This window comes from Perca flavescens, chromosome 20, assembly GCF_004354835.1.
Source record: "Perca flavescens isolate YP-PL-M2 chromosome 20, PFLA_1.0, whole genome shotgun sequence".
NCBI classification, from domain to species: Eukaryota; Metazoa; Chordata; class Actinopteri; order Perciformes; family Percidae; genus Perca; species Perca flavescens.
In genome coordinates this window covers 27,897,572-27,910,367 of record NC_041350.1, presented here as the reverse complement: position 1 = coordinate 27,910,367, position 12,796 = coordinate 27,897,572, and the positions used below count along the sequence as shown (strand labels likewise).

At 41.1% G+C, this 12,796-nt stretch overlaps 1 protein-coding gene across 1 annotated transcript in view; it reads left to right on the top strand.

Moving 5' to 3' along the window:
* Nucleotides 1-6,722: 6,722 nt before the first annotated feature.
* Nucleotides 6,723-12,796, top strand: part of LOC114547448 (HRAS-like suppressor 3) — a 73,185-nt gene continuing 67,111 nt past the window's right edge. Inside the window, exon 1 of the mRNA XM_028566831.1 lies at nucleotides 6,723-7,089. Within this exon, the coding sequence (XP_028422632.1) occupies nucleotides 7,075-7,089 (15 nt within the window). The 5' untranslated portion in view covers nucleotides 6,723-7,074. The remainder of the gene's footprint in view (nucleotides 7,090-12,796) is intronic.

Sequence of the window (12,796 nt, the reverse complement as noted above, 5' to 3'; positions counted from 1 at the left end):
GGCAGAAAAGGCAGTTGGACTGATCAGTCTCCCCGAGTTGGTCCAAAAAGTGCCTCGGAACATACCAAAGCAACGAGATGTAATACATCTCCATAACAGCAGGCGGTGCTAATCTGTATTGTCGCCTAAAAATGAAAACTGGAAGCTGATTGGACGAACGCGTCACGTGGGTCTGGTTTCTCCAGAAATTCAAAGCCAGACTGTCATGGCGGCTCGTTCAGAATACGATCTCATATTGTACTAAAATAGTTTCACCGAAATGTGTTTCTGAAAACGCACAAATTTCAGATCGACAAAGGTCAGTTTAAAAGATGATGATGTCGTCATCATCAAAAATGTCGTCGTCGCATGATGGTCACCTTCTGTCGCCTAAACTCAACTTAACGGCTGCTGAACCGACCGGGTCCTCACAGTGCCCTGTGCCAGGCTCACAGTCACCTTTTGTCGAATAAATGTAACTATAAAGACAAAAACACCGGCTGGTTTGCCATAATTGCGTAGGATATCCTACAAATTGTTGTTCATATGTTTTTATACAATATAATATGAACCTGTTCATGAGAATGTGTTGGGTTTTAAACACGTCATCAATCAACGCAGAACATGACATAGTTCTGTTTGTCCCTTGGTTGTTATTTTCTCCTATCCAGGAGTATATGCTCCTGTAGCCAGACCTTCCTCCGCAGCGCTGTGGAGATACATCTGGCAATGCGAGACTATGTGCTCTTAGGCTTTGGCTACATTGAATGCGAACCGTTAGCGAAGCGTATGTGCCGCGGAATCTATCTTTTAACTGGCTACACCTGCTGGTCACACATGGTGTAGGATTGTGTGAGGTAAAGGAGACACGGTGAGCTTTTGCTTTGGGATTGTTGTTGTTTCTTTAGTTGTTTTTTTTTGGGCCGGCACAGCGCTGTGAAAACGTCAATCTACTAGTCAGCTGTTATCAGAATACGCAGGTGAGGGAATCTCAAAATGAATCATTAAGTTGTTTCCTGTATATCAGTAGTTTAATTTAAAAGAAATATAGACACTTTATGAGTCACTTCTGTGTAAAACGGCCACACACACCTCTGTTAAAAAATATGAATAGAAGACTGTCGTCTTTTTATGCTTGTAGAGTGGATCTCTGTGGAGCCTACGCACAACTGTGCGCTGCTCCCGTGCCCGGTGTAGCCAGTTTTATTGACTATATTGAAAGCGTAGTGTTGGAACGTCCACTCCGCGTACGTTACGCGTGCGATGTAGCCAGCCTGTTTCGCTTCATCACCTTACTTCCTGCTTTGCTTCCGTGATAATTACTTAGGCCATTAGAGGGCGCCAACACTATAAACGTTAATATGAGTCGTAATTGCTGACGACCTATGGGGGCGTTTTTCAGGGGAGAACAGTCTCTTATGTAGAGACTACAAGTATACAGTCTTAAGTGCAACACTTTAACTGAAGTGGCTTATTCTAGTGCTCTGAGAGAGAAATAAATGAAAAGAGGGAAAGCAAATGGTAGACCTATACAGTGTCGAGAGGCTGGGTGAAGCAGCGGGCAGGTGACGGCATATATGGCACGCAGTTCAACAGGTGCTGTTGTAAAAGGCAGCGCTGACAGACAGGAAGAGAGATGAATGTTTGGTGTCAAATCCCTCCTCTGGCTTCTGTCCGCTGTCAATGAGGTGAAGACAACCTGAAGAGAAAATACAGAGAGAGGAAAAAAAGTAAAGAAGAAAAAAAGATTCTTGGCCGGGATGCAGGACTTACTGTATTACATCTGTATTTAATAAAAGGCTCAGCAGCATTGATCTGAGTGTGGGGAATTTCTCCAAACATCCTGCAGAGCTAAAAGGCCAGTGGGATCCCTGTGCTGGTCTGATTGAGGACTTCCTGTTTTAAGCACTTAATGAGGACCTGGGGAGAAATTTAACTTCCAGGTCTCCCAGCTTGGACGCTTTCCTGCAAATAATTTATCCGGTTCACTCTGTCTGATATTACCAACGTTCACCTGCCACTGCTACAGTACATTTGTGCAAGTGTATTCGATTTTTAAAGCTGCTTTGATAGATTTTGGCCTCTAGGGGGCAGAGGAACTCCAAAACAAGCTGACAAACAGCATTGACATATTACATTATCAAGTTGTTATGAGCAGATTGTTGCCTATACTGTACTTTAACTTTCAGCAGCATAGTAATATATTACCCAACTCTATTTATGACCCTCAACCAAGTTTATTAATAATTTAGTGTAATTTGTCTTTAAGTAATGATCTGATTGATTATATTTAAACCAAAATAAATGTTCGTAATGAGAGCAACTTTATTTTCATCCCTCTAAAAACTTAGATATTAGATTAAGTGTTGAATTTATTAAAACTATATCCACAACATTCCCCTTCTGGGATTGCTCTGGTGCCGCCGGATGTCCCTTTCGGCCGGATGTCCGGCACCTTCCGCTTTCGTTGTGTTGGAATTTTACTCTAATTTAACTAGAGTTAAGTAGAGTTAATTTAACTCTGGTGGATTTCTGAGGACTATGGTTAACTGCTCCTCAGATCTCTGCAGGGTAAATTCAGACAGCTAGCTAAACTATCTGTCCAAGCTGAGTTTTCTTTTGCACGACTAAAACAACCTTTGAATGTTCAAAACAAGTTCCTTCCCGAGGCTATTTTGCATCGTGGCTCCCTCCGGCGCTTAGTATGCCCAATACGATTGTGATTGGTGTATAGAAATGCCAATAAACCAGAGCATGTTTTTCACCCATCCAGGAATGCTGTGTGGACTAGCCAGACCTTCCTCGGCAGTGCTGTGGAGGAGAGTCTGGCAATGCGAAACTACTCTCTAACTCTAACTAAAGATAATAAGATATAGATACTAAGTTTGAATGTTAGTGTGTTTAGTGTAAGAGAGATTTTGGACAGAGGGTTTTAGATGAAAATCAAGTGTGAGTAACAGTAACAGTATTAAGTAAGTTATTTGGAAGGACCTCACCACCAGCATGGTAGCAAAGACATAAAATAATGATTAATATAACCTTACAATGTAGAATAGAGTGCACTCCATTTAAACCATTTAAACCATGTACAGCTAAAGGAAATACACGTGGATTATGAATTAACCAAGCAGTGTAATGTGTTTGTTTTGAGGCCTGAATTGTTTGGGGTGTGGCTGACTGCACAATAAATTAATATGTGTATAAAACAGCATGGGGTGAAATTGTGTACCATATTACCATTGCTGGCTGTTTTAACCTGTGTGGCCTAGACCATCACAATGCTTTTAACCTAAAGATCAGGTCACTGCAAAATTCACAGCAATGTTATACATTACAAAACAGCTAAATACATAAAACCTAAAAAAGTTGTATTATTATTAGGAACACCATACTAATATCGTGTTGAGTGAAAATCCAAGTAACTGAGCAGGTTGTGAAATACTCAGACCAGCCCGTCTAGCACCAATAACCACGCCACGCTCAAAGTTGCTTAGATCACCTTTCTTTCCCATTCTGACATTCAGTTTGGAGTTCAGAAGATTGTCTAGACCTGGACCACCCCCCTAAATGCATTGAAGCAGCTGCCATGTGATTGTTTGATTAGATAATTGTATTAATGAGAAATTTATCAGGTGTTCCTAATAATCCTTTAGGTGAGTGTATATGAGGAAGTAGGTATAAGCTTACTCATGAGTCTAAGTATGGTTTGCATTAAGCCATTTTTTAGAAGTTGGTGCCTTCTAGACTGAGAAAAGCCAGAAAATGTATTTCTGACTCATGTGGATGAAAGACAACAACTCCCAGAATGCACTTGCTTCGCTTCCCTACGAGGCCACCCCCAAGCCACGCCTATCGCTTACAGAGAGGCAGTCAACCGAATCAAGTCAAAAGTGTGTTTTATTGTCATTTCAACCATATACACGAAACGTTTCACTGTGGCTCAAGTGGTGTTACACATTTAAAATATATAAAAACGACATTATATAAAAACAACATACGAAACAGGCTACATTTAGTGCACACACATTATAGGCTCCGTAAAGTTCAGCTAAGGCATTGGTAGCATTAGCGCTTGGTGTAAACACAGAGTATAAACACAGCCGTGAATTCGCGTGGAATGTAGAATGGTCGGCATTTAGCGGTCACAAACTCCACCAGTGGTGAGCAGTTAGTTGGATACAAGCACCCCATTTCTGCACCAGTCCATGTTAACACAGCCCACCTCCACGAGTCTTACCCGGCGACAGAACAGCATCTCTATCTGCTCTGAAGGCTAGCTGGCCTGGTAGCTGGACAGCAGAGTCCGGTACACTGTTGTTCAGCCATGTTTCCACAAAAACAAAAATGCAGCAGTCTCTGAACTCGTGTTGGGAGTTTCGTTGAAGTTGGATGTTTGTTGTCTAATGAGCGGACACTTGCAAGCAGGATTGATGGAACAAGTGGCCAGCTAGCAATAGCTTTCCACCTAGCTCATACTCCTGCTCTCGTTCCGAGTTTCACCGCTTTGGATGTCCCGTTACCCAGCTAGTGGCATCATGCGACACCGCAGGCTGAGGTGCTGGTCTCCGTAGCAGGGCACGAGTATTCCGTCTGTAATAAAGTGTCCTGCATACTCTCCGATCTGTATCAATGTATCCCGGTGGTACACGTGTGGTAGTTTGAATGCACATAATTGTTGTAAAAGTTTGCTGCTGAAAAGACGAGAGTCTGTTTAGCGAAGCTTCAAGATGGCTGACACTCAACTCACATCAGCTCGCATCGGGTAGTGACAGTCCCACCCCCTATGGGCCGTTTGAAAACATGTTGAACTAGCTGGCTGTAGTCCATAGCTTCTGGGCAAAAAAGCCTCCGATGACGCTATTTGACGATTTTTGCATCATCAGAGGCTTTTTTCCAGACCCACAATACAGAGAAATCTAGTCTCAGGGGGACTTGAGGGAGGGATGCACGGTCATTCGAAAATACTACCGGGCTTCTACTGATACAAAGGTTAATGCTAATCGATGAAGTATCCCTTTTAAGCTTATGTTTAAAGGTTAGGTAGTTAATGCAATTGGGAGACTTTTCCAGTAGTAGCTGGCTCTGACTGAGAAGACTTTTCCCAAAGGCCTGAGTGCACCTACTGAACAGCTCACGAGAAATGAAACTTAGCCTTTGTTGCTTTATTGCACTTAGTACCACCTAACAACAGCTCCTGGTTATATAATGTGTACTTTGTGCTTATAATCAGTCTATTTGCATTTTGTGTTTGACATAGCGTGACCAGATTTCCTGGAGCTAAAACCGGGACACTTTGCGCGTGACCGTAGTGTGTTTGTGCACGCACACGCTTTTTAACGTGAACATGTGCCAGCCCTGTTCAGACACAGACAGTAACTTCATTATTTTGATCCTAGGCTCCTCGTCTAATAATAAGTGTTTTTTCCTGTGAAATTAACAAAATTGCAGTAACAGCCTTTTTCAGTTTAGTGTGAGATTTATGTTGAGATTTTTTCTAAAAAAGATTTTTTTAAGTGTTATTTATTCCAATAACAGCAAAGTAATTAAAATGATTTATTGAAAATTTTGAGCATTAAACACTTAATTTCCTGCATTCTGGTGAATTTCTATGCACCTATTTCTACCTTTTTCTGAATCAATGTATGCTGAAAATATCTTTATTTAAAGAGAAACAGATTAAACAAACATAATGGAATATATTGCAGTAAGGCTGTCAGGCATTCTGTATTGCTTTCAACTATTTATTCTCCTTTGGATGGACTTTTCTAATTATATCTGAGTCAGCACACATGTAGCCTATAGGCATCATTTACTCTTACCTCCTGTTTTGCATCTTTTGTTGGTTAAGTAACCTCCTTAATGTGCATATGACAATTATTCACCTCAATGATACATTCATTCATTTTAATTTATTAATAGCCCTGGACTGTAATATTTCAGATGTTTGAGCAAGATTTACTGCTCTTGTCCAAAACTTTGTGCACATTCAAAGTATATAAAGACAGTAGTGTTCTCTGTGATTTGGAGGAGTCGTGATATTTTGAGAAAAATAAAGTGATAATAGGCTATTACAAGAATAAAATCACAAGCTATATTTCAGAAAATAATCTATACCTGCACCATAGTCTGCTGTGCATTACGTGATTGCTCTGCTGATACGGTAGATCTCAGACCTTCTGACAGACACAGAGCCCCGTTTGGGTCTCTGGTCTCTGAATGAGACAAATTGTTTAGCTATGGAAGTGGCTGTACGCTGCTCTACGTCGGAGGTGGAAACCCGAAACTAAAGAATACACGGAGCCCAAACGCAACACATCTGCCGCAGCATGGCCACAGCTGAGCGCATCCATGAACCTGAAGCTGCGCTGCATTTTACAGAGAGAGTGGAAACTAAGAGACCCACAGGTCTGCTTCAGAGCTCCGTGTGTTTGAGTCTGAACCGTAGACTGGAAACGTCACGGGAACTTCAAACTAAATCATTAGTATTGCGCTCCTAAACGTTGTGTTGATGGCATCACTGTATTAGACTGATTTGGCTACGATTCCTCCGAAAACTTCACCCCTTTCACAGCTTTCCTCACGGAGAGACGGTTGCTAGGTGATAGCAACTAATACAGCATGGTCGGACCCCGCACGTAGCTGCCCGTTCTATTCGCCTCGGAAAAATAAATGGACAAAGTTACATTCGGGGCTACACTCACAACATTCGGGGCTGAAGACACGGCAAAATCGGCTGACGCCGCTCCTGGTGTAAACCGGGACATTTTAGCGTCCCGACAGGCTTTTGTCGGGACTCGGGACAAGCAATTAAAAGCTGGGACTGTCTGGTGGTCACCCTACCTACTGAACAGCTCACGAGAAATGAAACTTAGCCTTTGTTGCTTTATTGCACTTAGTACCACCTAACAACAGCTCCTGGTTATATAATGTGTACTTTGTGATTATAATCAGTCTATTTGCATCTTGTGTTTGACACCCTTTATCAGGTGAGCACTTTCGTTTCTGAGACATAAGCACACTTAGATTTCAGTCTCCGGCAGCATAAATAGGCTGCAGGTCGCCACTACTCTTACTGATAGATGAAGAACTGAAGACATGGCTCCAACAAGGGTAAGTCTCCTGCTACTGTATTTCATTACATTATGAATCCCATCCTTTACAGAATAAAAAGAAAAAAGAAAAGAAGATAAAAAATCACGCCAAAATTAAGAAACCCAATATGGCCACGCCAAGACCACGAACTGCTACGAAGCAGCTCGATTGGTTGGGGTTAGGCATTTCCCCTCGAGTGGTTGAGGTTAGGATATCTGATTGGTCAGGGGATAGGACCTGAACACGCTAAAAAGTGAGTATGCGTCTTAATAACACACCAATAATGCCATACGATTTGGCAAGTCATACATACACCATTCCGTGAGAGCAGTCTGCACATTTACTTTCTGCAGTGTGACTTCAGTTCACCACCTCACCATCTGGGTCGCCAATTCCCATTGTCTCCAGAATGTGCGTACGCATGGTTCAGAGTTTGCGTGGAGGACCGCCCATTCTCCCGTCAAGTTTGTTTTTTGTAAATCACAACCTTTGCGCGGGAAGTGGCGTACGCACATTTTCAGCCCCGTTTTGTGCTTACGCCACGTTTATAAATGAGACCCCTGGTCACTGCAAAAACTTTACACTGAAACTTTAACCCAGTAGCATTTTATGTTTCTATTTATTTCCCAGGGAGGGACAGGGCACATGAAATTCAATAACAGTCAAAATTGAAATGTGAATGTGTCAGTTAGTCATTCCTGGGCAGGTCTCTGGATAACTATGACGTGGATGACTTAGAAAATTCACAGCAATGTTATAAATGCAGTACACCACAATACAACACAGTATGGTACATCACAAAACAGCAAAATACATAAAACATTAAAAAAGTAGCATATATATGTAAAGACAATGACGTAAAGGCAGTGCCAGGAAGTAGGTATAAGCTTATGTGACAGGTTAAAGGAAATACTCTTAGCTTGTTATACACTAAAAGGTATTTCAATCAGGAGAGACTTTGTTTGCAGATATGCAAAAATATTTATTGTACAACTGTATAATAAAATGTACAAAGTCTTTTGGAGATTAGACTCCATCGAATTAATAATATTTTTAAAGGGGTAGAGAACACAGAAACACGATGACCGGAGGTGGCAGGGGGGGTGGAGGGTTGAGCGCTTTGCCTGAAACGACAGCTGACAGCAATGGAAGAGAACAGATTTAAAGCAGAGTTGTAATGCTGTGATTGGCCCTTGAATTTCGTGGCCAAGTCTGATTGGTTCAACTGAAAGCATCGCTTCTAAACAGCCGATTTGATTTAAGAAGAAAGAGTAGCGATTTGGGTTAATGACGTCTTCCTGAAAGAATTTGTGCTGAGCTTCATTAGTAGGGTAGACTGAGTACAGTTGAGACACTTTTTGCGTTTAGACTTTTCACACAAAAATACATTAATACTGATAGTGAAAAGAAGTGAATTTCCACATGACATGCCACATGACATTTCATTAGCTTTTACACTAATCAATAATATCCTTAAGTAGTTTATATTTTCCACAATTAGCTAATAAAAATAAGGTGCTTTTTGTCTCAACTTTGTCTCAACTGTACCCATATGTGGTACAGTTGAGACACCCATTTCTAATGATGTAAAGGTAACTAACCGTTCATTGCAAATATAATAAATAAAGACAAATAAAGAAAATAACAATTGGGCAACATGTTTGTTCATTCAAACATTTAAATTCATTCATTTCATTTAAATTAGCACTGATTTAAAATGTATAAAACAGGAACAAGATATTTAACGAACAGATATTGCAACAGTACAAATGGAAACATTCCAATAACAACACTAACGATAACAATGTCAAAAGTAACAGGAAACAAACAACAAAGGGAAAAACTGATTCAGGTGTCACTTTCACAATGATGGCATAGCTGTCTCCGCCAAGGGTACACTCTAAGTGTGACCACATGCTACCCATGGAGCCATTGGAACCATTGGTCGCACACCAGGAATTGGGTGTCTTCTGTGCTTTTCTTTTTAGTTTTTCCTGCTTCCTTTCTCTCTGTCATGATCTTCCTCTTCACCTTCATGGAGGATCTTCTTTTCTCCTCTCCAAGGGTCTCCTTTACAGGGGTATCAGTGAGAATTTCCGTGGTCCTTTTCCTCCGATGTTGACCATTGGCCTTTCTGGGGCCAGCTTTTGGATGAGGCCTGATTAGTTGGCCGTTGCTTGCCATTTTTCGTCCACTGCTGTGGAAAAGGCAATCTGTAAAAATCGGCCAATTCAAAAGCCAATTTGCGAATCTACAACGATAAAGAAAAACTAAATTAGTTGATAATGCAGTTGTACTTTTATAAGATATCTCATGTATAATTTAATTGTTTCATGATTTAAAGTTAAAGGCTGTTGAAAAATACATTCAGCCTACAGAAAATGTATGTGCAGCAAAAATCTGTTATGGATTTGTAATACTGTCTTATTTGTCATTGTGCCTAACCTAGTCTCTCCCCATTGGTTTGTAGTGCATTCCTACCTCTTTGGGGGGGTAGCCCATAATACAAGGCTGCCACGCTGTGGCTGAGCTCCTGGTCATTAGTAAGAACTGCATGGCAGCCCTTGTACCCTACTGAGGGCACCAGGCCTGGGCCCTCATCAGCAAGCCTTTTTTTCACATATCGGGCTAGTTAAAGAACAGGAATCCTGAATTTCTCAGCTACTTTCCTAATTCATCTGCCCTCCTCTACCACTTTTGAGGCCCTCTCTAATAGATATCCTGGCACTCCCCTATTCGTTGTCCTAGCCCTAGAAATAAGCGGGGCATACTGCAACAGGTATAACATAAAAGTCACAAAAAGTCAAAAAGTCCACATACAGGCTACACCAGTGCTTGAAGTGGGACAAAAAAAAGATGCCGGTACTCTCTTGCATTGACAAATCATTATGACATTTGAGATTTCTACACTGAAAAACAAAACTTGGGAGATATTGCTGATACAACAACAATTTATTGTTATTCATTAACAACATAAATGTATGTATTTAAACAAGTCGTGGTGTGTGTGTGTGTGTGTGTGTGTGTGTGTGTGTGTGTGTGTGTGTGTGTGTGTGTGTGTGTGTGTGGGAAGGGGGCAGAGGAGAAATACAGCGAGGAAGCAGCTGCTAGACGTGTAGGTGCGACCGGAGCAGCGTTGGTGGAATAAGTTGTGTTGTCCTTTGGGCCCCAGTGACCAGAAGGACAACACAAGGGTTATGTACTTCTCTTTACTTTGATGAGAATTGCTCTCTAAACCCTGTCTCTTGTAAAGTAAGTAAGTAAAGTTTATTTCTAGAGCACATTTAAACACAGTTTAAGCTGACCAAAATGCTGTACAAAAAAGCACTAAGGTGCTGTATTAACCCTTGTCCTTCGGTGAACACAAGGGTTAGGCCTAAGTGTTGTACACAGTGTGTGCGGTGTCCGAAAACAAACTTGACACACTTCTTTTCAGTTTCTAGGTTTTCAGCAGTCAAAAATATGTTACGGTCAGGCTGCAGGCATCAGACAGCTTTTCCGAACTACCGTCCATGGGTAAGCGAACTTCTGATAGGGTGAGCCGACTGTTTGCCTTTACGTGTTTTGTCAAGATCTGAGGTAAATGACGTAGTGCCGTCTATGGCGAGTGGATTGTGTCATTCAAAGGATAACCAGGAGAAGGAGAAGGAGCAGGTTACCCTCCCCGTCGTCGCCAAACCGTGTGGAATTTTGGAATTGATTTAATAGGGATTGCAGACGAGAGACCAGCGGCGACTAGGCGGCGAGTGCATGTACAAACATTTTCCGGCGGCGACGTGGCGACGGCGTATGTTTAGAATTCCCATCAAATTTACACCTACTAAAGACGTCTAAACTAAGTACGTCGCCTTACAAACGTGTGAAACACACGCCTTCACTATCTAAAGACGTCTACGTCGTCAGGGTGACTTTTCCCCTAATATTGAACTAGAGTAAAGTATGTTGTCATTGTTTAGATTCACATTTTGTTAGTTTTCTTTTGCTTACTTTCTGGTTCTTATGTGTTACTCATAATGTGTGGCTAATAATATCATCATGCTTATAAAAAAAAACTGCTGAATGAACACTCAAAATGTCTCCATGGCAACAAGAGACAGATGCCGTTTGAACAACAATCATAAATAAAATAGCAATTTGGCATATTTAACCAAAATCAACAACAATCAGCAACTGTCTTATGCCTCCTTAGGACCGTAACGAAGGTATAGTAACAAGATATATGATCAAAATCATAAAAATAACTTGCAGGGAGCTTGCAGCCTTAGTGATAGTTGCGTCCACTTGTTACCCAAAATTAATGTCAATTCACTCAAAAAATACAAACAAATTAACTATTAAGGGTATTCAACATTAAAACAAATATGAAGGTGCTTGATTGACATTTACCCATTACATAATAAATAAGTCAGTGATTTGGCTGGTCTTAGCTAGGCCAACTAGCTAGATAAAGAACAGAGAGCCAGCCCACACAGCGAGACCGTGGTGCCTTTGACTCAAATTGATTTTTTTTTAATTGGGGGTCTCTGCAAAGATACTAAATAAAGAACTTACAGTATATTTCGGATTTTTATCAGAAACTGCTTTATTGGCCATGTAAGTGTAAACACAAGGGAATTTGAGTCTGGCTAGGTGTTGCTTTCAACACAGAAACAGACATACCGTTATGGCTAAAAACAAAGATAAACAAGGTAACGTTAAACATGAAGGTTTCACTACTATGTAGGCTACATATATAAGTTGTATATAATAAAGTGTATACATGCATACATACACATACGTACATAAAGTTACATGTAAATAGATCTATTAAGCTTATAAACAGTAAGGCAATTAGTGCCAATGATCCAGTAGATGGCGCCGGTTTTCAGTCAATGTTAGAGTTACGCATTCTTCCAACAGTGTGCAGGTCACATAAGCTGATAAGATACTACAATTTAATTCATCGTATTATTTTTATACTGTCAGTAGGCTACTTTTAGAGCAACTTGTATAATGGCTAAAGGGCCTGGAACATATATTGAATTAATTGAAATACATTTAAACCTATAGGCTATAGTCTTACTGTATATTGAACTTGAATTCACTCAATCAATTTTTTTTTTTGGGGGGGAGGGGCACGTCTGGCGACGACGCTAGGTGTGGCGGCGTACTTATCAACTACGATGTACACTGGCGACGGTGTAGTCAATCCACACGTTAGAGTCACACGACAGTCTCCTTCGGTAGGTTATCCATGGCACTATCCACTCGCCATAGCCGTCTGGGTAGTGTAGTTTATGTAACGTTAGGGTCGCTCTGTCTGATAGTGGTAGAGTACCGGCTACACGCGAGAAGTAGCGGTACGCAACAAAAAGTACGCTTAAGAGTAAAATGTAGAAGTGGTGGTACTGCGTACCGGTGAGTACCGGCCCACTTCGAGCACTGGGCTACACAACATAAACAGCATAGCTAACACACACACACACACACACACAGGGTGTATCAACTGTACCCGTTTTACCACCTTGCCTATTTGACAACATGCTAGATTATCCGTATAACATTCATGTTAGAACATATATTTATTAATACACAGTTTGAATATCACAAATATCTAATTTTATTTTCATTTGCGTCCTATGCTGGTTAATTACGACGTTTAACCTGAACAACTAAACAGCGTGTGACGTAATAGAACTCTATTGTGTCTCAACCTGTACCCCGCTGGCTACATCGCACATTTCTC